The 26,283-nt window shown below is 49.9% G+C and overlaps 8 protein-coding genes across 8 annotated transcripts; 4 read left to right on the top strand and 4 right to left on the bottom strand.

Moving 5' to 3' along the window:
• Positions 1-1,211: 1,211 nt before the first annotated feature.
• On the bottom strand, positions 1,212-2,623 carry BCR38DRAFT_436391 (translation factor pelota). Its single transcript, XM_040860451.1, has one exon. It carries the CDS (start codon positions 2,457-2,459, stop codon positions 1,248-1,250), a length of 1,212 nt encoding a protein of 403 aa, XP_040714935.1. The 5' UTR covers positions 2,460-2,623; the 3' UTR covers positions 1,212-1,247.
• A 235-nt stretch (positions 2,624-2,858) lies between these two features.
• Positions 2,859-3,640, bottom strand: BCR38DRAFT_394118 (uncharacterized protein; the record flags this gene model as incomplete). Its single annotated transcript, XM_040857604.1, has 2 exons — positions 2,859-3,391; positions 3,472-3,640. 2 exons carry the CDS (start codon positions 3,638-3,640, stop codon positions 3,000-3,002), a joined length of 561 nt encoding a protein of 186 aa, XP_040714936.1. The 3' UTR covers positions 2,859-2,999.
• Positions 3,641-5,427: 1,787 nt separating this feature from the next.
• BCR38DRAFT_516449 (laccase) lies at positions 5,428-7,391 on the top strand (the record flags this gene model as incomplete). The annotated part of the gene is made up of 5 exons (XM_040865099.1): positions 5,428-5,744; positions 5,779-6,100; positions 6,151-6,879; positions 6,951-7,125; positions 7,211-7,391. The coding sequence occupies 5 exons, from the start codon at positions 5,431-5,433 to the stop codon at positions 7,381-7,383; spliced, it is 1,713 nt and encodes a 570-aa protein (XP_040714937.1). The 3' UTR covers positions 7,384-7,391.
• Positions 7,392-8,897: 1,506 nt separating this feature from the next.
• On the bottom strand, positions 8,898-9,821 carry BCR38DRAFT_486030 (S-adenosyl-L-methionine-dependent methyltransferase; the record flags this gene model as incomplete). The annotated part of the gene is made up of 1 exon (XM_040863980.1): positions 8,898-9,821. One exon carries the CDS (start codon positions 9,819-9,821, stop codon positions 8,898-8,900), a length of 924 nt encoding a protein of 307 aa, XP_040714938.1.
• Positions 9,822-16,780: 6,959 nt separating this feature from the next.
• On the top strand, positions 16,781-18,736 carry BCR38DRAFT_466650 (beta-lactamase; the record flags this gene model as incomplete). Its single annotated transcript, XM_040862726.1, has 4 exons — positions 16,781-17,324; positions 17,389-17,511; positions 17,566-17,824; positions 17,896-18,736. The coding sequence occupies 4 exons, from the start codon at positions 16,781-16,783 to the stop codon at positions 18,734-18,736; spliced, it is 1,767 nt and encodes a 588-aa protein (XP_040714939.1).
• A 670-nt stretch (positions 18,737-19,406) lies between these two features.
• On the top strand, positions 19,407-20,201 carry BCR38DRAFT_345425 (uncharacterized protein; the record flags this gene model as incomplete). The annotated part of the gene is made up of 1 exon (XM_040856180.1): positions 19,407-20,201. The coding sequence occupies one exon, from the start codon at positions 19,407-19,409 to the stop codon at positions 20,199-20,201; it is 795 nt and encodes a 264-aa protein (XP_040714940.1).
• Positions 20,202-21,275: 1,074 nt separating this feature from the next.
• Positions 21,276-22,895, bottom strand: BCR38DRAFT_410224 (glycoside hydrolase family 16 protein; the record flags this gene model as incomplete). The annotated part of the gene is made up of 4 exons (XM_040858437.1): positions 21,276-22,054; positions 22,158-22,199; positions 22,238-22,675; positions 22,772-22,895. The coding sequence occupies 4 exons, from the start codon at positions 22,893-22,895 to the stop codon at positions 21,276-21,278; spliced, it is 1,383 nt and encodes a 460-aa protein (XP_040714941.1).
• Positions 22,896-25,712: 2,817 nt separating this feature from the next.
• On the top strand, positions 25,713-26,279 carry BCR38DRAFT_410225 (uncharacterized protein; the record flags this gene model as incomplete). The annotated part of the gene is made up of 1 exon (XM_040858438.1): positions 25,713-26,279. One exon carries the CDS (start codon positions 25,713-25,715, stop codon positions 26,277-26,279), a length of 567 nt encoding a protein of 188 aa, XP_040714942.1.
• Between the last annotated feature and the right edge of the window lie 4 nt (positions 26,280-26,283).

A 26,283-nucleotide genomic window follows, 5' to 3' on the forward strand; every position in this document is an offset into this window, starting at 1 on the left:
CCTGTGATTCGCACTCGGCCATGGCTGCAAGTGGAAAACACACTTTCCCATGCCCTCTGCAGATCAATGCGTCTGATTTGATGCGCCCGGGGTCTAGCTTGAGGCTGCTTCGGAAACCATGACGTTTTAGCGTGTACTTCGCAACTCCACCGGCCACGGTACAGCTCCCCAGGCATGCAGGTTGTTAGCGTGTTACAACCCCCACAACGCTTGGTCTTACACCTGTGGTCAAGTAAACCGGTACTTCATTTCTCACACAATTTGTGTACGTGGATCAGCTGCTTCAATAGCATATCTTATCCGCTCACAATGTGCACGCCTGGAGAGGTACACAGCCCGGAAAGGCAGATCCTGGTCGCTTTCAGCCGTTTCTTTCCACTTAAATCGGCCATCCGTCGACGATTCGTTCCTCCCAAGCCTCGAGTCAGTCCTTGGGAATCCCGGGTTTCTTGACATAGACAAGCGCGTGTTGGCGTGCTTACGAGTATCCGAAAGCGCATATGGAAACCGTCATATCCGGGGCCAAGGTGGTCTGACCTACTATCAATATGACTGCTGATGTGTGTCCAGACCGGTCGGCTTCAGCTGTCAGCAGGGCGAAATGGACAGAGGACGTGAGGACCCTCTGCAAGAACGATACCGAGCCGAGGACCCGGTCATTTGAAGTCCGCGAAACTTCCCTATTCGTTACAGGTTCTCGCGGAAAGTCGCCGCCCGAAGTATACCACAGCCAAGTCGTTTACACGGAAGACGACCTCCAAATCATAATGAAGACCTTGAAACACATTGCTGTGGAAATTGGACAGATTCGCTACATACTTCTGCAAATCTATTTTTACCACATATATGGGAAGCCCTGGCGGCACAGTGGAGCACGGTGATCAAACCGAGGACTTTAACCAATTGAAATCTTTTACGTGTAGATCTCCCGCGTTTTCTATGGAGGTACGTACGGAAACGTACAGTGAATCTACTCGATTTATGCGGTAGATGTCTCTAGGTTTGGTGCAGGAATACCTTGCCTAGGTGCTTAAAGAGATTGTGCTCTGGCCTCTCAGTCTTTTAGGGGGGAGGTTTGTACTGTTGAATTCCCTCGAACCTGAAGACATTGCTATGGCGGGCCATGGTCTTTTCCCTCAAGAGTTTATCCTGTGTAACTTGAAGCGGAATCGCACAGGAATGGACTTCGTGATATCCGAAGGGTAAACCTTGGGTGTTAATTGATTTATTTGACACTCTCCTGGAACCTATATGATCGTCTCCTGCTCCCCATCACCATTGTTCTGCGCTGTATCCTCCTCATCCTCATCCAAGTCATGAATCGGATACGTTAAAATGGCCGCGATACCTCCCAACGAGTCCAACCGCTGTCCACTCTCATGGTCCGAACTTAGTATCCTCGCGTCGCCCCCTTCCGCCCTGACTTGGTCTACGAGTTCAACGTACTTTTTCCTCGTCGCAATGTCCAGACTTCGAAACAGGGAATTGTTAACAAGTAAAACCCCACCGCCAATCCCAACCGCGCCCTCCTGAACCGCCTTCGTCACAGTCGAAGTTCCATACCACGCCCTCCCGTCATCCTTCCGTAACCGGTCAAAGAACTCGTCCATAAACCTCGTCTCCTTGCTAAACTTCATTTCCTTCATCGTCGCTAGCACCTCGGGGCTCTTAAGTATTTCGTTTAGACTGTGCAAATGCCCCGAGCTAGAGTGCACCACCGTTGCCTCCTTGGCCATGGCCATCAGCTTCTTATCCCCTGACCGGGTGCCCTCCTCGCTAATGTACTTTTTGAAATCACCCGCCACGAAGCCTGGACTGGCGAGGAGCAGCGGCCGCGGCACGCCGAACTCGATATTCCTAGTCAGCGAGTCCAGCGTTTTCTTGTAGAATGCCTTCATGCCCTTCTCCTGATCCGACGACGCGGATCGCTTCTTCGGTACCGTGTGCTCGACGCGTTGTTTGAGGATCGTGCGGTACTGGGTAATGAGACAAATGTTCGCGATGCCCTCCTGCATAACGACCGCGGCCACCGCGCCCTCTTTATCCGTCTTAATCGCCGACTGCAACTCCTCCAATGCGACCGAGTCCCAACCGTATTGTTTCCATATCGTGAACTGCCTGTTCAGCTCGAGATCCAGCGTATGATACTGCCCGACATTCACGAAGCTGTTCTCGACGATGACGGCGCCCGAGACGTGCAGCTGCGAGGCGGCCGTGTCGAAGAAGGTGGATTTAACGCGGATCGTCAGGTCGGTGTGTACGCGCTCGGATTGCGTGCTGCCAGTTGCGGACTGCGTCGTCACCTTGCGGACGGCGTGCGCTTTGATGACGTCTTCGGGACTGATGAGGTTGTTGGCGTGCCACATGTCTTCGGGCTCGACGGGAAGGAGGGACACACTGCCCTCGCCGCCTGCGAGGTCGTTGAGGCGCTGGGCCGACTTGGACCCAACGAGCTGCATGTCGGTGGACTTTGGTGGATGTGCAGATGAAATAGTAGCCTGCCGTTCACTCGATTCGTGTTGTCTGCCAAGGATTACAGGCAGTCGTGTGTGTGTCTCGAGACTTTTTTTTTTACGTAAATCTAGTTCATGAAGGGTTTGGATGAACAATGGGGAAACCATTCCGTCGCGTTGGGTCGAGGTAAATTTCCAGAAAATCGGAGTTACCCCGCTGTCGCCACTGCTCTCACCCAGCCACGCTAATGGAGGGGTAAAAGTACCTCGCTATGTACGTAGGTATCTGATGTATCGAAAATGTTCACAAGAATTGCATACTGTACTTGCACTTTATGATTGGTTGGCTGCATAATTTGACGCGCCCTTGATGTTGATTGGTAGCCTACGGAATAGCCAGACCAAGTTAAGTCATTGGGTGATCCTATACTATCCCAGAGAAGTGATCCCGAATCTTGTCCGCGTCCCATCTCACAATGTCGCATTATTGCTTCCAAAGCTTGCTCCTCTCCCCTCTAGCATCTCAGGTTACCTTCATCTTGGCAATTAATACTCAACCCCCTTCACAACGACGGGAAAACTGCCATCGGTAACATCTCCGTCCGAGTTCCATACCAGGGCGTAAATGCCATCCACGTCAGTCAACTCGGCCCAGAACTGCGCCTCAAGCTGCGAGTTATTGTTGTAGACCAGCTGCGTGGCGAACAGTGCGAAGCCCGTGACGCTGGTGTTGTTGTAGGCGATGCGGGTCATGTTCATGACGCCCACAGCGTTAGAGTCTTCGGGCTTGATGAACATGGACCCCGCCGTGGTGCCGTTAACGAACGTGCCGTTGACAATCCAGTTTTCGCCTGTGATGGAAGGCAGATCCCACGTGATGGGAGTGAGCTGGATGTTCGTTGTGATGTTATCAGGGGTTTGGGAGATGTATAAAAGTCCTATAAATAAGAAGCACGGCCTTATTAGTACCCGAGGTCCAGACTGTATATTTGAGAGTAAGAGCAGGTCTGGTATATACCATCGTTGAGGCCGTATGCGATGGGCCAGGCCGAGGAGTTGGCGCCGTATGCAAAGAGGGTGGCATTTGTCTCGGGCTTGCGCTTCATCAACGTGCCGGTTGGGATGGTGAAAGCAGCGCCTACGGCGATTTGCATGGAGAGGAGGGAGAGAAAGCTATGCAGCTGCATTGTGTTAGATGGATTATGGGAAAGCACCTGAGAGCGATAGTTTCGGGTATCAAACGTGTCTATCTTGCGCGGAAAAGAGTGACTATGAATAAATGACGTGAAACGAATGTGGTTAACCTGATTGGTGGGTCATTGGAAGTCAAGGACGGGAACGAGAACAAGACGAACAAGACAGGGACTTAATAGTCACACACGACGGCAATACGTCGACAGAGCTCACTGTGCCAGGCGGTCATTTGAATATCGTTCTAATGAGACCACACCTCTCATTGCTATTCATAATTGGCTTTTGAGCCATACCGTAGACAACCCACCATTAATTTCGGCATTATGTGGTCCTGCAAGCGGGTATATTCGAGCTTTTAAAGCCCATGCACATCCTATAGTGACCCCACCACTCTGATTGCACCAATCAAACGATGTCAGCACGCAGGGAAAGCTCAAATCCAGCCCTTCGATCCCCATGAATGAGCCTTGCGACGCGTAACTGTACGGAATGTGGGCCTGTCCAGTCGCAAGCTTCATCATCATATTTCTCACTAGCACCTTGGAGAGACACTAGAGATTAACCTTAACGGCTGTGAAATCTCAATGCTTAGCAACAAAACAAAACTGCGGATTGGCTAGGTGAACCCGCCAGTTAAGCGAGTCCACCAGTTCGGCAGTGCCACAATTGTTCACAGATGAAACGTAGGTCCAGCACAACTCGGCAAATAAGATGAGGAGAGACGATATGAATACGTTGCCCGGGTGGCTGTGTTCACCTGGAGCCTGTATCACGGATGACAGAAAGGAACACGATCAAAAACATGCGTGTTGCATTCGATCAAGTTTCTCCCTGGGTCGAACACGTTTCTTACGTGCAAGCTGTCAACATGACTTGGTCGTTGGACGCAATTGAACCCGGGCTCTTTATCGATCTGGTAACCTGGCAGCAATCTTTCCGTAGTCCATCCATATGTAGGTTTCTTGTTTTCAGCAGTCACTACGTACTACACTACAACTATACTGGCGTTTGTAGTGGTGATTGAGACCCACCGGAGCCATATCATGCTCGTTTGACAGTATGGCCGCGTAAAGTCCCCTGTCCACCCCCGCTGCAGTGGGGCTGGTCATCAGAATATAAGCATTTATACATGCGGCATGACTAGCTTATTGGTGCAAGCATCCCATGGCCCACGTCCACTGTTGATCGCAATCTCTAAATTATCCTGCCTTCTCGTTCTTCTAGCGTACTTTGACGAAACGAAAGTCACTCTCATGATATGCGATATTCTCCTTTTGCTGTCAAGTGGAGTTGTCCGCCGGAACTCAGGCAGTCCGATCTCGGGTGTTTGTTTCTGTTCACTGTTTGCGTACTCGATTCATCAGCTGTCGAGCGGTCTGAGCAGAACTCCCCTGATTCCTTGGATTGCATGAGCACTCTGAAACAATGGCATTGGTCCTTTCACGACTACGCTCACGGACAGAAGGATAAGGGGTTAGTACTGAAAGTTGGCAGGCGAGCTGAGGATGACGGATGATCTGCGGTGCCCTGCCCGCGGATTACGTGGAATTAGATATGGAGACGGCCGTGCTAACGCACTATTGAGATTCACCATTGCTTAGCTGTGAACGCCTAGCGACAGCCGAAGAGCGCCTGCTCTACACCTTATTATATACTCTACAGTATGTTAGCTTTTGAGGCTTGAATGATAGAGGATAACCTTTACACTCATTCTAGTTGTATTGCACAACTTTCACTCGTTTGTTCCTGATAGTCGTCATCCGGCATCCATACCGTCGTTATCATGTTTACCCTAATCACTCTTCTTTCGTCCTTCGCTGCCTTGCCGGGCGTGTTCGGCGCCGCCTTGACATTAGACGCCCGAAACGACACAACATGCGTCAACAGTGCCTCAGATAGGTCATGCTGGAGCGAGGGTTACGACCTCTCTACTAATTACTACGAGAATGTGCCCGACACTGGCGTTGTGCGAGAATATTGGTTCAATATCGAAAACACCACAGCTTCTCCGGATGGCTTCGAGATGCCGGTCCAGCTCATCAATGGGTCCTTCCCGGGGCCAACGATTATAGCCGATTGGGGCGATACCGTCGGCAAGTAGCAAACTGCCTTTTCTTGTTGCATTGTGGAGCCCTATACTAATGCCTGACATCACAGTTGTGCATGTATCCAACTCACTACAGAACAACGGTACCGGTATTCACTTCCACGGTATTCGCCAGAATTGGACGTCCGAGATGGACGGCGTGCCCAGTATTACCCAGTGCCCCATCGCGCCGGGCGATGCGGCCACTTATACGTGGCGCGCAGTCCAGTACGGCACGGGATGGTACCACAGCCACTTCTACGTCCAAGCCTGGGATGGAGTTTTTGGCGGCATCATCGTCAACGGCCCGGCAACTGCCAATTACGATGTTGATCTTGGACACATATTCTTGAACGACTGGTACCACGTACGTTCTAGCCCCTTCTTACCTTGACTCCATGCTGACATGCTATCCAGAGCACGGCCGATGAACTGGTCTTGAAAGCCGCCACCGGTGGACCGCCAACGGCGGATAATGGCCTCATCAACGGGACGAACACTTACAACGACACCATGGGATCCCGTTTCGAGACCACTTTTGAAGCAGGGACAAGATACCGTATCCGCCTCGTCAACGCCGCGGCTGATAGCCACTTCCGCTTCATGATCGACAACCACACCCTCGAGGTCATCTCAACGGATTTCGTTCCCATTGTGCCATACACCACGGACCAAGTGAGCATCGGCATGGGCCAGCGATACGACGTCATTGTCACGGCCAAGGACATCACCAGTGGCAACTTCTGGCTTCGTGCCATCCCGCAGGAATCCTGCTCCGAGACAGACGCCGTGGATAACGTCAAGGGTATTGTTCGCTACGGCAACTCGACTGCAGACCCGACAACCTCGGCATACAGCTACAGTGACTCGTGCCTTGATGAGGCCTCGTCTAACTTGGTGCCCTACCTCGTCATCGACGCACCCGATACCAGCTCTTTCGATGACAATTCGGAGATTGGCGTCCAAGTGACCGAGAACGCTCTGCTCTGGACCGTCAACGCTACTTCGTTCCATACCGAGTGGGACTACCCAACCCTGCTGCAAGTGGCCGAGGGCAACGACACGTGGGCTACCAAACAGCACGTTATTGAACTCCCGGATGCGGACAAGTGGGTGTACATGATTATTCACTCACCCTTTGCCCAAGTAAGTTTAAGTCCACAGGTGTCCATGTCTCCTTTGTTTACGACTGGAAAATCCAATCTAACGCATGGCAGGACCACCCCATGCATCTCCACGGCCACGACTTCTGGGTCCTAGCCTCGGGCTACGGCAACTTTGACTCGAACCAGACGAGGAGCTTGCAGCTTGTGAATTCTCCTCGGAGAGACGTAGCCATGATGCCTGCAAGTGGCTATTTGGTGGTGGCTTTGCAGACGAATAACCCTGGTGGTAAGAACTGGCTCTGCTCCTTCCCCTCTGGCCTCTCCCACTTTGATAAGATTCTCGCTGACTTTTTCTTTTTCGATTTTTCTAGCATGGCTTATGCATTGCCACATTGCTTGGCATACATCTGAAGGTTTTGCGGTGCAGCTGCTCGAGCGTGAGTCCGAGATGACATATGATTACGATACGCTCAGCTCCACTTGCGCCAACTGGAACAGTTACGTGGCTGCTGAAAACGTTGGCCAATATGATTCAGGTGTATAAGAATCATGGGTTCATTTAGATGCGTTTGTCACAACTGGGTCGGAATTTCCAAGGGAATAGGCAGTTTGTATGGTAGCTAGATCAATAGGATATGTCATGTAATGTTCCTCTCGACATATGGTGTCAACATGGGGTGAGTGAGAAATAGCAGTGACAGTAGAAACATGAACTCGGCATCTTAATTGTTGGACCGCACCGGCCTTCGAACTCCAACAACTGTGTTTTCCGTTTACAGCTATTACAGCCAGTTGACTGATAATGGATGGACCCTGCGCACCAAACCCTTGGTGCACGGCCAACTGTTAGAACTTCGGGAACGAAACTTCTGGCGTATCAGCAACTGACTTAAATGTGCAGCCAAAAGGCACTTTTTTCTGTAGTTGAGGACCTTGTGGCCACTTTTACCCCTTTGAGCTTGATGAGATCAGAGATATAGCGTGCAACAAGTCCGATATGAATTAAGCAGGTTCGTCATCAACTTATCAGCCGCCTAATAAACCTTCACTATACTCCAGGCAGAAAACAAAACAAACAGTGCATTTAGGTATAACAACCCCCCCATGTACCAGAATTGGACCGAACTTGAATATTGTAAAGGTGTATCTGTGACCTTGATCGCAGGCAGAAACGAATATATTTGTTACTGCGTTTGAGTAGCTACTTTATGTCGGTTTACTACATTGCGGTACCAGGCTAACCCAGTGTTACTTTATCCTTTCACCCTTCGCGGCGCCATTTATGTTGTCACCCACTTGACATGTCAAATATCTTGTAGACCATGCGTTTCATATGCACAAGATCCGCCATGTGCAATGCCCTCGTAACGATCCAAGTATGAAGTAATGATGATGACTTTATGATTGCCTTGCCTGCTTCAGCACATAACAAGTTAAAAAGGGACCAGTCGCTTCAAGTGCTACCACCTTGGTCTCTTGCAGTATACCTCGAGACTTGGCATGTTGATTCATCTATTTGGTACTCAGAAGGATGCCGCAATAAATAGTGAACGATTATCACGATCTGTGTAAACGGAAAAAAGCGGCTTGTTTGCTTGAGCATCAGTATGTCACATACATAGGGTAGTGTGATCTGGAAATCACACCCAATCCCCAGTCAATCAGAGTAGCCCAGGAGAGTGCAAATATTTATCGTGAAATCTGTGCTGTCCTGAAGAGCTTCAATACTCCGCTCCTTCCAAACGTCCCAACCGTTACAGAGCTAATACATTACTAACACGCAAATAGCTCTGTAAAAGCCAAGGTTAATCAGAACCGTGTATAGTAATAGCTCTTCTTCAGGTAACCTGACGTCTGAAAGTATTTGTAACTTCCAGCTCATTAAATCTTGCCCGTCAAAGTTCTCCCCCGAGCAGATTCATTATGAGATAGATAGAGCTACTCGTTACCAAATCATCAGGTAGGTCCAAAGGATTTTCATCAAATAGACATCTACTAAGTGTGTGTCCAAAAGAGAAAGGTGGCATGTCCCTTGGTGCCTGGGAGCTTGCTACAACATCAAGCTTTCTTCTTCACCATTAATAAAACACCCCCCACGCTACCCCTGACCCATTCCTTGCCGTGTTCCACCCCCGCCTCATGCAGCAGCTTTTCGAGACTCCTCCTGAATATCCTCAAGACATCCCGCTCCGTCCCGGCGGCATCAGAATGCGCTTCTCTCCACCGCACGACAGAACTGGCGGTCGAGTACATCTTCTCCATGGTATCCAGATCGACCGCAGCCTGATCAGCGAAGAACCGGTCGCTATCATATTCTCCCGTCCACTCCCTGCGGTAGAAGGTCTCCTGGTCAAAACCGGCAACCGGCTCGTCAAGCGTCCAGGGGAGTGGAAGATCCACGTAGAGATTCTGAGAAAGCATGCTGCCGGGCTGGGCATAAGGCCGTATATACTTGTCGTGGAATTCATCGGCGAGCGCCTGCACGGCGTCACGATTCGGCATGGAAGGATGCACGAAATTGAACCTGCTGGTCCAGATCGCCACAGTACCACCAGGCCGGAGAACCTGTGCCGCCCGCGACCAGAACTTGGACATGTCGAACCAGTGAGCGGCAGTGGCGGCAGTGATAAGGTCGACACTGCCGGCGGCAATAGGCTGGTCGAGGTTCGATCCCAGTTCTTCCGCAGTAGAGAGCTCAAAGCGGATGGGCTCGGAGGATTTGGAGGAGCCGCCTAGAGATCGTGCGGTGGCAATCATGCCCTCTGAGGGGTCGAGGCCGATGACGTGCTCAAAGTGCGATGCGACATCGTGAGTGGCGATGCCGGGCCCGCAGCCGACATCGAGGACAGTGTCGAGTTGGCCGCCTGTCGAAATATGGTGCTTTATGAGGAGCTCGAACAGCTTGTAACTATAGGATTTTCTGTTCTGGGCATAGTTTGCGCCCTGCTCGTTGGTGAAGGAGCGAAAGGTCGTTTCCGACATTGTGCTTGATGACGAGGTTGACCGGTAGCTTGAATCAATGAATGTGGGTCGGGAATGGTTCAGAATGGATGAGAGAAGGAGGTATAAGACGAGAATTTTCGGGACGAACCCAGCCCTAGGAGAACGAACCAAAGGTGTTGATGTTTCATGAGTAAGCAGACAAGGCGGGTTCTGTCAGATAGGGTACCTGGTTCCTAGGTTCAAAAATAATATGGCACTAGAGAAGACTATTGTCACTTCAAATTCAGAAGGCGAAAGGAACCCCTCTTCTCAAAAGTAACACCAAAGTTACCGACATGTTCTAAAGAATCTATAAAAGGCAGAGCAACGGGAGTTCGCGAGAACAGAACACAGAGAACAACACACCTCATGCATATACAATCTTACGCACTGCTGACTACTCGATTGGACACACGTGATATTCGACAGGTTCTAGCCGTGTTGAACAGAACTTGATGCGACGGCTCGCTCTGTCCACGTCGGCCCCACACTCGATCTTGACGGGTGCCTGCCAAGAAAGCTTGAGAGAATGGGGGAGCGTACAGTTGTCAGATAGGACACCTGGTTCCTAGGTTCAGAAATAATATGGCACTAGAGAAGACTAGTGTTACTTGAAGTTCAGACGGCGAAATGAACCCCTCTTCCCGAAAATAACTCCGAAGTTCGGGGTCAGACACCTGAACAATGCACCTCCGAAATTTCCGAAAGAATCTATAAAGGGCAGAGCAACGGGAGTTCGCGAGAATAGAACACAGACAAGAACAGACCTCATTCATATACAATCTTATGCATTTCTGACTACTCGATTGGACACACGTGATATTCGACAACAGTTGGCCAGGGTTAGAAATTTTGTGGCGCAGCCAAGTTGATCAGGGTCAGAAATTTTCTAACCCTGGCCAAGTCTTGCTAAGCTAACGCTAACGAGAGTCTAACCAAATAAATCATCACCACAGTATCAGAGAAAAGCTTATACACGGAGTAAATATAACGTATATATAGCGTAGGAGTATATATATAGGGTTAAACTATCTAATTTGCATATATACCGTATATATGTAGCTGCTTAGCACGGTAGGGAAGGTAATAGAGACGGCGATAAGCCAGCGTATCACCAAAGTAGCTGAGTGTAACGAGGATACCACACGTCTCACAATATAATAGTCAGTGTGAAGGTCAACCCTCGCAGACTCACTACAACCAGGTGACTTACAGCTGGAACATCTGCCATGGCAGTGTCAGATGGGAAGCCAATCATAACCCTTGTAGGAGCCCCGCCAAGCGTGGATGACTTAGTCGCGCTCCCTCAAACCTAAGTTGTCATCTTCTTTCCTTCGCTCCTTAGAGTAGAATCTTCGTCGATAGCACCTAATCGAGGTCTCTACCAATGCGATGCAACCCAGGTCGTGACAGTCAGGTAGTGCAAAGGGTAGCTAGAAGTAGGCTAGTGTATGGGTGCGTATATTGCAAGACTGATTCTTGAAGAATCTAAACTAGGTGCGAGCGTCTCGAGTTCTCCTCTTAAGCTGGGCGGTTCCGGGGTTTTACCGGATCGGGGCGAATCCCTCCCGACTCAGCTTGTCAGCTGAGACCGGCCCGCCACAACGGCTCTTTCCTTACACTGAGGCGGCCGGCCTACTGTTACGACCTGGGTTGCATCGCATTGGTAGAGACCTCGATTAGGTGCTATCGACGAAGATTCTACTCTAAGGAGCGAAGGAAAGAAGATGACAACTTAGGTTTGAGGGAGCGCGACTAAGTCATCCACGCTTGGCGGGGCTCCTACAAGGGTTATGATTGGCTTCCCATCTGACACTGCCACGGCAGGTGTTCCAGCTGTAAGTCACCTGGTTGTAGTGAGTCTGCGAGGGTTGACCTTCACACTCAGTACCTCAATACGCTAATACGGGATACACACTATACTCTCGCAGAGACCTCGCAACGGCAACAGGAGAACCAGTAGTTAGTGGGACTATTGTAAGGTGGCTGCTAGGGACGGGTCGGACAGCTTCAAGGCCCAGATAGCATCGATCTTCTCAGGGGGGACTTTGTTGGTAGGTTGAGAACCAACGTAGTATGGTAGTGAACGCAACGCAGTCGCCAATAGGACGAACCGACGACGCAGCGTATGTATTTAGTCCAGCCATTAGGGCACGGTTTGACATACGGGAGTACTAGTAGAGGTACCGGGGGCTTCGAGCCTACGGCGTATTTAATAATAATAATATTATTATTATATTATTATTATTATATTATTATTATTATATTATTATTATTATATTATTATTATTATATTATTATTATTATATTATTATTATTATATTATTATTATTATATTATTATTATTATATTATTATTATTATATTATTATTATTATATTATTATTATTATATTATTATTATTATATTATTATTATTATATTATTATTATTATATTATTATTATTATATTATTATTATTATATTATTATTATTATATTATTATTATTATATTATTATTATTATATTATTATTATTATATTATTATTATTATATTATTATTATTATTATATTATTATTATTATTATTATATTATTATTATTATTAAATACGCCGTAGGCTCGAAGCCCCCGGTACCTCTACTAGTACTCCCGTATGTCAAACCGTGCCCTAATGGCTGGACTAAATACATACGCTGCGTCGTCGGTTCGCCCTATTGGCGACTGCGTTGCGTTCACTACCATACTACGTTGGTTCTCAACCTACCAACAAAGTCCCCCCTGAGAAGATCGATGCTATCTGGGCCTTGAAGCTGTCCGACCCGTCCCTAGCAGCCATCTTACAATAGTCCCACTAACTACTGGTTCTCCTGTTGCCGTTGCGAGGTCTCTGCGAGAGTATAGTGGCCGTGGTGCGATGGCGGCCCGTAATCGTTCCCTCGGTCCTTCCAACAGCCCGCAGAAGAGGATTACGTGCTCTGCCGTCTCAGGGGCATCGCCACAGCGGCATAGCGGCGAGTACACGCCAAAAGCCCCTGTCTTGAATAAGAAGGCTGCTAGTCCTATTTTTTCCGTCCTGATCTGGCACAGCGTAGACGCCTCCAGTCGGTTCAGGCCGAAATACTTGCCCCCTTTCGGTATCTGCATCGAAGGGCCCTCCGGTTCCTCAGCGATAGCGCGTCGCTGGCGATCGTGATGCTCTGCTCCGGTGAGCCATCTCTTAATAATAATAATATAATAATAATAATATAATAATAATAATATAATAATAATAATATAATAATAATAATATAATAATAATAATATAATAATAATAATATAATAATAATAATATAATAATAATAATATAATAATAATAATATAATAATAATAATATAATAATAATAATATAATAATAATAATATAATAATAATAATATAATAATAATAATATAATAATAATAATATATAGTAACGTGGTTTAACACCGAGTCGCGCATATCACCGAGTCGCGCACTTTTTCAACTTTTCCAACCTTTTGACTTCAACACTTATTTCTTCAACAACAACACCATGTCAGTTCAAACCCAAGAAGCCAAAATCAACCTTTCCATCGAAGCTATCCGATCGACCAAAAATATGAGCCAACGTCGAGCAAAGCTATACGGTGTACCCGAGTCCTCACTCCGTGACAGAATCCACGGTCGCACCCCACGTACCGAAATCTGGCCGAATAGCGCACTACTCGCCAAGATAGAGGAAAGAGCTATTGTTCAGCATGTACTTGACCTAGATTTGAGAGGGTTTCCTCCCCGGCTAGAGGGTGTGGAAGATATGGCCAATTCCATTCTTGCGACGCGGGGTACCCGACGCGTCGGCAAGCTCTGGGCGCATCGCTTTGTAAAGCGAACCCCAGAGTTACAGACGCGTTTTTCTCGCTCGTATGACTTCCAGAGGGCCCTCTGCGAGGATCCAAAGATTATTGAGGATTGGTTCCGGCTTGTATCGAATATGAGGGCCAAATACGGGATCCAGGACTGCGATATGTGGAACTTCGACGAGACGGGCTTTATGATGGGCGTTATTCAACGCTCGATAGTCGTTACCTCGTCTGAACGTAATGATAGAGGCAAGAAGGTCCAACCGGGTAACCGGGAATGGGCCACGGCGATTACCTGTGTCAATTCGGAGGGTCGCGACATCCCGCCATTTCTGGTAATTCAAGGGAGCTATCACCTTGCTAATTGGTATACTGAGGGGACCTACCAGCCGATGGGGTAGTCAAACCGACCGAAAACGGGTGGACGAACAACGAGACTGGTCTAGACTGGATCAAACATTTCAACAAGCACACTATCTCCACCAAAAGAGGCGTGTATCGGCTGTTAGTATTGGACGGGCATGAGAGTCATACATCGGCCGATTTCGAGTCTTATTGCAAGTCTAACGGCATTGTTACTATCAGTCTGCCCCCGCACTCGTCTCATCTGACCCAGCCATTTGATGTCGGGTGCTTTGGGGTCTTGAAACGTATATACGGTCGAGAGATTGATATATTTATCAAGTCCCATATTAACCACATTACTAAGGTCGAGTTCTTTATCGCCTTTAAGGAGGCTTATTTAAAGACAATAACCGACAAAAACATCAAGGCAGGGTTTCGAGGGGCCGGCCTAGTCCCCCACGACCCTGAAGCCGTTATCTCGAAGCTGGACGTTAGGATTCGGTCGCCTACACCCGTTAGCCCCTCTCTTCTAGATGCTACCCTTTGGGTTTCGCAAACGCCAAATAACCCGACAGAGGCTCTCTCGCAGTCCGATTTTGTCAATCGCCGAATCGCCAGGCATCAGGGAAGCTCTCCGACCCCAAATTTTGATGCTGTTGGCCACCTTGCGAAGGGTATAACTCGATTAGCCCATGAGAATACCCTCTTGAAGGCTGAGTGCTCCACCCTTCGCAAGGCAAATGAGGCACTAAGCAAGCGTCGAAGGGCAAAAAAATCGCGTGTCCGGCAAGGAGGTGCACTTACTATCGAGGATGCCCTGGACATTTTGGCCCGGAAGGACGCGGAGGCCCAGGTAAAGGAGGACAAGCGCTCTAGGGGGGTAAAAGAAAAGGCTGGTCCGTCGACTGTACGACGATGTAGTAAGTGTAAGAAGACCGGACATAATGTAAAGACTTGTCAGGTCGAACTATAATTGTCAGATGTATATGGCTCTGAATAAATTTCAATAAACTTTAGTCTGTTGTGGCTTTCTTTTTAATTGAACTTGAAATTATAGTGTGGTAAAAAGTGCGCGACTCGGTGTTAAACCACGTTATATATAGTTATAGGTATCATCAGTGTTGGACGATTGGTAACGTATCCTCTTAGGACGCAAGGCTCTAAGGTCTTCCCTCCATTCCTTCGCTCAATGTGGTCTCGACCGGGGGCTCCAGGGTGTGGTTGGGTTGGGTTGGGTCAGTTGGTGGTTTGTTTGAGAGGAGTTTCAGAACTTCTTTGGAGGAAAACAGAATAGATTGGACGATATTGGTTCTACATTATAGTAAAATAGAGGGGAAAACAAAAAGTATGTAAACGAAATCAAGGAAATTCCCACCTGGATATTTGGATTATCCTATGGAAGTTTGCCGAACCTAGCGGTCATACTTTGAACACGTACAAAGTAGATCATACTATGCTCTAATTGCTGAATAGCCGTGCGTTCAATAAGCATGCGAAGGCACACTACCTACTACCGTGCTTGGGCAAGCTCTATCAATTGCCGGATCACTGAAAGAAAAAAGCAGTCCGGAAAATGGCTTCAGTAGCAGGTTCAATTATTAGTAATTATGCAGCGGAGCGGGTTTGTCTCATTAGCTTTGGCTGCGCGTTTTTCGGCCTGCATTTTATCCATTGCTACTCCATTGCTACACACTATTGCCACAAGTAGACAGGGGTGCTTGGGATATTGACTTGATGTACTCAGTCCGAGCGAGTAACCAAGTAGTCATGCATGGCTTGCGCAAAGTTGGCCTTCGACCCAAGCCACAGTACAATTTGCCAGGATCTGAAGTCATGACCACAGACTGGACCAAGATTATGAACATCAGATGGTTCAGGGAAGTGAGCTTTATTATGCCTACGTCCATGCCTCCGTACACTCTTCTACGTATCAATGTCTTCATTGCAGATAGAGTGAACAAAGACTATATCCAAGCAGCTGCAATCAAATCCAGAGTGCGGTTGTCAGGAGAAAGACTCATGATCGACACTGTCTCCCGGGCTTGTTGTAAACAGGTCGAAGACTACATTCGTCATCATTTTGGTGACTTCTTAGTGATCCGGATTGATGGGTCTCGCTTTAATAGATTCCGATTGGTCAATAAGTGGTAAACAACATATGCTTGCGTTCCACTCACTTCATCATCGCCTGGGATCCAGGGAGTATAGCTTAAAGAACCATTTGCTGGATCTGGGTGCCTATTACGACAGAGGCTTGGAATTCGTCCCTCCATCCCGATCAGGCATCTATCGGAGTCTAGCAAACCGAAGTCGACAATCCGAAATGATGGGTTCCCGGTTTTCATGTGCGAATACGGGCGTATGCATTCAGCCGCGACATGCCCTGGCCTTAATGAATCATATATAGTCAATTAAGGTCGCGACGCTATATCCAATCGAGCCGGTATTCGCAATCCCTGGAAATCGTAACTTCCCGGCAAACCAATCTAGAACATGTCAATTTCAGACGCTAGATTTGACAGTTATATGTTTGGTAAGAGGGTTCGATAACCCGGCTTCCGAGGGTACGAGTTTAATTTTCAGTTGTCGCGGAGCATTGCGAATTTTCCAAATTGAGACAAGGTTTGAAGATCGCCTTCAGGAGTGATTGAATAACAAAATTCACGTCAGGATGCTCATCATATACTGCCTACCTTCAACTCGGGACAGCTCAGTGATTGTGGAATGTCTTGGCAATATCTTCTTTCCCAGGCAGTTCATTCTTTTGAAAATATCCAAACATGGGGCTTTGCCGTTTACTTTCCGTCGCTTTCCTGGCATTTCAACTTGTATGTGTCAATTCACTCAGGGCCAACTGTCCCTACCAAGGTCCTGCATTCCCCAAGCCGACCTCTCTGAAATCTTCGGATACGATCCGAACGGCCCTGGCCAATATAACACAAACGTTCATCTCTCGGGACTCGGAAGCAAGCACTAACCCCAACGGCACTTCATGGTCCATCCAAATCTTTGCCGCGTCGGATGACGAGCCCATCTGGGAGCACTACCACACGGCGCCGACGCTGAGGGATGCCAATACCGGCGGTGTCAAGGAGGTGGATGGTGATACCATCTACCGAGTCGGTAGCTTGACCAAGATTTTCACTATTGCGACGTATTTGAAGGAAGTGGGGGATGAAACATGGAATTCGCCAGTGACGAAATATGTGCCGGAGCTCGAGGCGCTGGCGGCGCAGGCGGAGAGTGATCCGATCATGAAGGTGGATTGGGGTGATATTACCTTGGGCGCTCTGGCGGCTCACATGGCTGGAATCGTGAGAGATTGTGAGTACACCATGGTCGCCTCGTTTGAAACTCTGGCAGAAAATTGATAAAGGTCTGCGAATAGATGCCATTGTAGGAGAGCTGACCCAAGAAAACAACCAATCGAGTCTCATTGCACAAGGGTTCCCTCCCGCTCCAGTCAATGACACCCCCACTTGTGGCGAGTGGCCTCAGTGCTCCCGAGAAGGTAATTTGTTCCAAAATAAACAGATTGAGAGTCATTGATTCATGATGCCGGCAGAGTTCTTTGCCGGTCTATCCAACATCCCACCCTCTTTCGCCCCCTCTCAGACGGCCGGGTACTCCAACGCAGGTTACCAGATCCTTGCTTACGCGCTGGAGTCCATTACGGGCAAGAAATTCCCCGATATGTTGCAAGCCAATATTATCGACAAGCTTGGACTGAACCACACGTATTATCAGAAGCCATCCGATGATCTCGGTGTACTCCCACCGAATAGTGATGTTGGGTGGTCTTATAGCCTCGGGGAGGCCAGCCCGTGCGTACACCTCCTAACAATGACACTAACACATTGTGACTACACATACTGAAACCTGCCAACTTGATCAGAACAGGAAACCTGTACTCCTCCGTCAATGACCTCTCCCGCCTCGGCCGCGCCATCTTCAGAAACACCCTGATGTCTGCTGCCCAAACTCGTCGGTGGCTCAAACCCGCGGCCCTGACCTCGGACCTATATGCTGGGGTCGGCTATCCCTGGGGCGTGCGCCGGATCCCGCTCGGCTCGGGCCTCAACAACGGCAACCGCATCGTTGACGCCTACGGCAAGGCCGGGAGTATAAACGTCTACTCGTCTCTGCTCGTGCTTGTTCCCGATTACGACGTGGGCATCACGGCGCTTTTGGCGGGCGCGTGGCCAGGAAACGCGAATTGGGCCATAGCGGATGCTATTGGGGCTGTGCTCATCCCCGCCCTGGAAGAGACGGCGAGACTGCAGGCGGAGGGGAATTTTGGGGGCACTTATACGAGTGGTGGGGGTGATAATACTGAGAATAGTACGCTGACTCTTAGTACGACGCCTGATAGGCCGGGGTTGGGGGTCGAAAGATGGATTAGCAATGGAACGGACATGTGGCCCGTCGCCATCCGGTATACCCTGGGCTATAACGTCACGAATGCGGGACTGAGACTGTACCCGACGGGAATCGAAACAACTAGTGCTGCTGCGGATGGCATGAGAAAACTGGCATTCAAGCTCGTGGTTGAGGATCTCGGTGCCGTGTACCATGATGGGGTCATGTTCTCGACGAACTGTGGAGGGTGGGTCAGTCAGACGACGGCAGTATACGCAGATATGCCGCTAGATCAGTTTGTTTTCACCGTAAACGCGAGTGGCATTGCGGTTAGCGTTGAGACGTTGGCGCTCAGGGCGAATTTGACAAAGAGCTGATGAGCGATTGCACAAGAACATTGTGGGTTGTGGTTGTGTGAGTATACATAAGTACCTTTCGTTCGGGCTATATAGGGAAACCATAGTCCTTGTAATGGCAACGATAGTTTACAATTACATACAAGCAACGATGCAATCTAATCAATGGCGCACCTGGGATAGAGTAGCATGAGATAGTCTAACGTCCTTGTGTAGTAAATTAGTGTAACTAAGAGACACTGGAGTATCGGTTTATCCTATACCATTATATTCTACGTGCGCCTCTTTTTCAGTCACCCACTTGTCTGTACATATAAATTAAGCAATACGTTTTCATACTATGGACAAAAATATACAAAATATCTAGTAGAGTGGACTATGACACGGAATAGTCATCTGGAGCAGGTAGGAGCTTCTATAAACACAGAACCGGCCAAGATCGGACCACGCAGTCACACTTACTCGTCCCCATTCGAAAAGATGGTTCCATCTAGAGCAACCCATCCATTAGAAGAGGAGTCCGACAATTATCCATATATATGGTAGTGTGGGGTATTCGGCAATGGTGGTCTTGCTATTTACCCCTTGTAGCACGACCCCACCCGGCGTTCATGATATAAACTGACTGAAGACGGGTCGAAGAACACCATTGAATACGTCGAAAAGAAATAGAGTGACAAAATTATCTGCAATGTATTATTTACTCGCACCCATCCTGCTCTGCCTGGGCTTTTTGGCCACAACATCAACTGCCGACTGCCCCTTGGCATCCCTCACCACCGCATCAAACACTTACACTGAAGCCCAAGCCGCCGGAGACCCGGCTACCGTCCAAGCCTTGGGAGCGTCGACCTTAACATACACGGAAAACTTCAATCCATCTACCCTCGCAACGGGCATCCTTTCTCAGCCCCTCAAGCTCGACCACAACCGCAGCACTCACGATACAGTCAACTGTGCCACCTTCACCGAGCTCATCGTCACCAATGAGGCACACCCCTACGTAATTGCCTCGCAGCTGAGTTTTGACAACTCTACCGCCACCCCTACACTCAATAAAATCGAGACAATCATCACCGACTCCAACGATTGGCTTTTCAACGCCACCGGCACGCTGTACTGGGCCAGCCGGGAAACCTGGACCCCGATCCCGGAGGCGCAACGCGACACCCGGGCCACGATCCAGGCGGCTGCTGATGCATACTGTGACCTATTCAACGATAAGAGTGTGGTCGTACCGTGGGGAACACCGTGTGCCAGGTTAGAGGGAGGGGCGTACACAGGAACGGGGTCGGCAACGGACCGGTGCGATGTGGGCGTGCCAGATGGGGTGCCGATTACGAATCGGAGGTATGTGATTGATGAGAGCTTTGGGACGGTGGATGTGTTCAATACGTTTGCGGGGAATGTTCCGGACAGCCATGAATTCAGGATTGAAGGGGGGAAGATTCGATATGTCCATACCTTGAGTGTCACTGGGACGTAGGGTGCATTACGGCTGGTTTGGGGACCCAGGCCACCGGGCTAGGTCGTCTGTACTTGAGATAACAATAACTGGCCGAAAAATTTAGTATGGTAACCTTGTGACACAAATACGATTACCATGCGAATGTCAGTGGCAAATGCTAGATCTCACAACTACCAATATGACCACATTCTGCTACGAGTGGGTCCCTCATCTTTATACTTTCATTTGTTCCAATAACAAAAACCTACTCTATTGTTAAATAACGAAGAGTCAGTTTCCTCCTTCTTTCTTCTGTTATTCTGCGCACTGCTGGCGTCTCATCATTCATGTCATGGCGAGATACTGTCTCATTAACTGACTGCAATGTGAGCTGTGAAAGAATGACCGAGTCCAAGGCATAGTCATGGAGTGCTAGGGATGAGCGCGTAAGAAAGCTATTGGATGAAATTGAGGGTATGGACGCATAGTTAAAGGGGACTGAGGTCGGAGATGCAATACCTCGTGGCTCCTGGAACCATATTTGAGTTTCAACCCAAACCTCAAAGAAAGCATGTTCATACGGGTTCCTAGCACACTGAAAGCATCTGCAGTTTGACCAACAAGCAAATACGAACGTCACAGTACTAACGAATACAGGGTGGAGAAATGCGGTCAGACCATGAAGTGTACAATTTGAAACCGCCCTACCACCTATATACAGTGTCGAATTCCTTGTGTCATGGAGCTCACTAACCCCATCATGACGCATTCTCATGTGGCTACCCAGCCAACAATACTCCGGTACATATCTAAAGGATCGGACGGCATCCAGCCGTTACGTCCTCCACACGCCCTGATCACAAGCGACAGAAGCGACCCATGGTACAAGAAGCAGATATCCACCTCAGTTTGACGCTCGAAGACGAGGCAACCAAGTCGTGCGTGCGCCGGCCCAATGCAATATTTCCGCGTTGGCCGTTCGCGCCTTTAAGAGCTTTATTAGATCCAAGAACAACGAGTAGTCCGGTGCTTCAAACCATGCGTCCTTTTGGCGTACACGTGGGATGGGCCGCCATGTTTTGTTTGGTACTTAAGAACAGCGATCTCGACTCTTCAAAGCCAGAGCATTCCAGCAACCGCGACGAGGGCAGCAAAGGCGCTGGCGCCTAAGGCATGATCTTGGGAGAGTTGACGAGTGCCTTCGTTGGTGTTGCTTGAGCCGCCGTCGCAGGCCTGGGAGAAGCCCGTCGCCGTACAGGAGGGTGCGGTGCCGACAGCCGTGGCACCACTGCCGCTGCCGCTGCCGCTTCCGTCGTTTGCGTCACCCGCAGCCTCGCCGTTGGCTCCAGGGCCGCCGCCAGTCAGACCGGGGACGACTTGTGCGGTGCCGCTAGATGAGGACGATTTGGGCAGTTCCTTGTCCATGTCGAGTCCGGTTCCCAAGAAGGATTTGAGCACAGTCGACTTTTCCCCATTTATAACGGTGTCGTTGGTGGCTTTGGCGTTATTGAAGGTGTAACTCTTGCCCGAGTTGGTGCCTGGGGCAGAGCTTGTTTTGTAGCACTCAATCGTAAGCTCACCGACTGTGGCAAAATCGTAGCCGTATTTCTTGATGTCCTCACTGTTCCAGTCGATGGGACCACCGGCCCAGCTGACGGTACCCTCTGCGTTGGTGTCTGCACCTCCAGGCCAGATGGAGAGTTGAACACGTGCTGGTGTCTGGGGGAAGTCCCATTGATTCGAACTCGCGTTCCACGTCTTGGACTTTTCTTGGGTGCGTCCCAACTTTCCATCCACGTACCACTCAATTTTCTCTGGCGTCCATCGGATTTCGTACTCATGTTCGTTCGCAAACGTGTCGGAGACGCCCGTGATGTTACCCGAGTGGGTATCTGTGTTACGACTTATGTTAGTTCGTCATCAGCCAGGTTGTGGGAATCACTACGGGCTATCCACGCAGGATATGTGTCATATGCATGCCATTGGTGCACGCACGGTTCCTGCCGAGTGCGTTGGCACTCTGTGCGCGGCCAGAATCTAGGGGATGTAAATCTGGGGGTGGTGGGCCAACTTACAATCAGGGATACCCTGGAAGTAATAGTTTGTCTGGGCAACCTCCAGTTCGGTACCAACCCACTCGAAATCGATTTCGTCTTTCACATCGCTCAACAGAATAAAGGCAGTGACGACACCCGCACCTCGACCAGTCTTTATCTTAGCCTTGACATTGCCATACCACATGTAAATCGTCGACGCGAGAACGGTGCCAGCGGTTTTAGGAGGCATGGTCAACAGCACCTTGCCGTCGAAGGGCAGGGGCGTGCCTTGGGCGACCCAGTCGGCTTTGGTTGGATCGCCGAGATATTTGGTCACGTCGACGATGCCGTCGGTCGAGTCCATCTTGTACGTTTTGCTTACGCATACGGGTTCAGGGACACACGAGTCGAGCGAGAAGGACATGCGAGGATCGCAGCCACCGAGGCAATAGGCGCCGACGCCACATTGGCCATATTCTAGGAAGACGAATGTCAGTCAATTCTGGAGGTTTCGGATGCAGGATGCGGGCCGGACATCGGGAACAGAGCGGTAGCCGGCCCACGGGTACTTACGGGAGCAGCAAGGTGTCTCTTCGGGGCACTTGTTCGTCAAGGAACATGTCGCTTGGGTGTCGGCCAAGACGGTCGATGCGCTCAAGAGAACAAACCCCAGAGGGAGGAGATATTGTCGGAACATGATGAGATTCAGCGAACAAGGGAGTTGATGATTATAATTACTGTATTAATGCGATCTTGGCGATGCTGGATGACCGTATAGAGCAAATACGCATGCGTAAGACCCGTTAGAATGGCCAGAAAACTAGTCGGTGCGAGTAGCGAGCGAAGTCTTCGACAAATGTTTCGATTGTGTAATTGTAGCGAATGCGAGGAGCTGTCAAAGTCGGGGCGAGCAAGTGCAAGTGCGGGCGGGGCGCCTGGAATGCTTTGTGCTCGGCAGGGTTCTCGAGGAGAAAGCCTCTCGTGGCCACTTCAAACGAACATTTGACCAGTTTCGCAAATGTTGCTCAATGGGATTATATATGAGAGTTCGATGTTGCTGCTGTCGGCCCGTCCCCGAACTCACAGCAAGTCAACAAGGTTCAGTAACAGCGAGTGTGAGTCGGAAGCGAGCGATCGTGGTGGAGTGTGAGTGTGTCTGGACTCAAAAGAAGGGATATACTGAGTGAGACAAAGAAGGAGGCGGCTTTGATCACGATAGCCTACTGACCAATGCACCCAAGACAAAAATGTGTAGCAATGCGGCGGAGAAAAGATGAAGATAGCAAAGTTGGGTCTATGAGCCTAGTCCCGAGTGGCTTCGAGTGTTGCAGCACACTGGTGTGACTTTTCAAGACTTGGGTCACCTTTCAAGGAATGCAAGTTGGCAAGCTCGTAATGAGTGGCCCAAGTCCCACTTCCTTCCCCATGTTAGCAGGCGCTAGAGCGAGGATTTGCAGTCACCCACCATCATCATTGGATGATATGGCGCTCCCTGGTCTGACCTGGTGTGAATGCTTGCGCTGAAGCTGGGGGCCAGCTCCAAGTTGGAACCACAATTTAGATCCGGCCCGGACTCCTCTGCATGCTGTTGGGTCAATACGAGCTTACAGAAAAAGCGCAAGGGGTCGCTCAGTGAGGCAGCCTTGAGCTTCAATTCCGTCAAAGTGCTTGCATGCGTTATGCAGAGCTGTCACAGCAAAACTTTCAGAAAGTCTTTGCTGCGAAGAAGATGATGTCGGTCTGGACTTCTCCTCGTGGAGATGGACTCGGAGCAGCTCGGAGAAGCCCGATGTTGGGCCAAACCGCCCGAAAACGTCCGTGTGTTGGGGGCACTGATGAACTGCACTTGTGGTGTGACAATCGGTCTGCAGGTCTGTCGCCTGTTGTGCACCCTTGCCAGTAATGCATGGTCATTTGCATGTCATATTTTCAAGCTGAGTTGACGGTCGAAGAACCATTCGGGATAATCAATCCATCGAGAAATTCCGGATGGGCAGGCATTCCAAGTGAAAGAGCGAAGTCTTGTTTTTTCACTTGGGCATGGTCAATCAAATCACTGTCACTGGACCTGCAACGCACATCCGTCACAGCAATCAACGTTGGTTGTGCCAAGCAGGCAGGGCGGCTAAGGGTTGCCAAGAGATCTTCCCCAGATTTTCTCGATTCGAAGGTTTTCACCATATTGTCAGGAGAACCCTGTAGCACAAAAATGCAGGCATTGTCCGCCCGACTTCTAGAACGACCAGGTCCCAATCCACTTTAGACATCGACCCAAAATCCAAGACTCATCACACATTGCGCACCGCCGAGGGATCGGATCAACGCCCCAGCATCCGACACAGTCTGCTCATGTCCTAGAAGTCTGAGTCATCGGGTCAATTCTCGTCCAGTACACCGCAGAGAAGTCGATGGCGCAGTATCGCTTGCCGCTCTAGCCAAACTCCAGAAGTGCCGTGCACACGGAGATGGTGCGTGCTCGAGATGACAGATCGACTTGTCCATGTGCTGGTCGCCTAGTCTTCTCACATACTTAAGTAAGGGTAAACCAATCAATTCGCAAACTTGACATCGCTGCAATCGTCATCGCGGCTTCGGTCGAGCCATGCTGGTTCGGGTGCTGAATCAATCCGACGTGTTGATGAACGTCCACTGGAGTCCCTCCCAACCGCCATTTAGGATGCCATACTCCAACACATGAATAGGATCACCCCATGATAATTTAAATTAATCCAGCAATGAGTGTCAATGCAGGCCTGCGGCACTGTCTAATTTCAGTACTGCTGACTAGTTTTCTTCTTGGGCTCAGAGTCAGTTTGGTCGCGGCCTTGTCCTTATTACAGTGCATTATCCCACTCAAAGTGACAACACCATTCTCATCTCGTGTCTTTCAGGACCTGGAACAGGAACAGGCTCTTTGAATCTCGTACCGACACAATCCTCCTTTGGCTGCATCGAGGCCCCATTGCAACGAACGTGCGCTTTCTGTCGGGCTAGGCAAACTTGGCGCATCCAGACGCGTGTCTAATGCGTGTCTTTGCCAGAGAGGGTATGTTCTCATGCATCTCCACTGGCGCGGGTAGACCAATCGCAGTCTTCCCGTTCCAGCACCTCTCCTCGTGTTTCTAGAAACGACGTACCGCCTTGGAAGGTTTCGAAACGCTCGGGGAAGCCGCCACAGGTCGTGGACGATGCTATTCCTGAACTTGACGATAGCGCTCGGGACTTCAACGGCAGTTAATAACGTCTAGCCAAACCTAATCACACGCCACCCAGCCGCCGCACGCTTCTCGGACCATTTCTCATCACAGGCACCTAAAATGCACCACTTTATTACCTCTTGGACGTCCCGGGGATTTCGTATTTCCCACGAACTTTCCACCGTTAACAGTCTCCTTCCTGACAGGTCAACGGCCGACTGAGCACGACGACAACACGGTAGCGTAGGTAGCGCGCGCTGTACCGACCCGAGCCCAAGCCCCAGACGATTTCACTCGCTTCGCATCCCAACCTCGTCATGGGGCCGACTCTGACGGCTACGCAAAAGTCCGTCCTCGCCATGTCCAAGTCGCAGTATCTGTCCCTGATCCAACCGACCCACCCGGCTGACAGCCTCCGCGTTGGGGCTGCCATCTTCCGCATGGACCTGCGCTCCAGCCGGCCTACTATCTTGCTGCTTAAGTGGTCTGACCTGATGGCCCTTGGCCCGGGCACGTTCGAGCCGCCGTCGGGGCGCGTCGACGACGGCGACTGGAGCATCTCGGACGCCCTAGCGCGCGCGGTTCGCAAACAGACGGGGCTCAAAGTGTTTAGGGTGCTGGGCATGCTGAGTGAGATCCGCCAGACTACAGAGCATGTGTGGCTTGGCCCGGACGGAACCGAGAGTTCTGTCACTCATGAAACGGTGCAGTTAAACTGGACGGTATTGGTGGAGAACAGCGACGAGATAGTCGTGGAGTGCCAGGAGCAGGATCAAGAATCTGTGTGGGCTAGTTGGAATATGCTTGAGATGTTGAGTTTGACGGCCGAGACGAGGGCTTTGGCCAAGGAGGCGTTGGAGTGGGCGGGAAGGTGTCTGTATTGAGATT

The sequence above is a fragment of the Pseudomassariella vexata genome, assembly GCF_002105095.1.
Source record: "Pseudomassariella vexata strain CBS 129021 chromosome Unknown BCR38scaffold_8, whole genome shotgun sequence".
In the NCBI taxonomy this organism is placed as follows: Eukaryota; Fungi; Ascomycota; class Sordariomycetes; order Amphisphaeriales; family Pseudomassariaceae; genus Pseudomassariella; species Pseudomassariella vexata.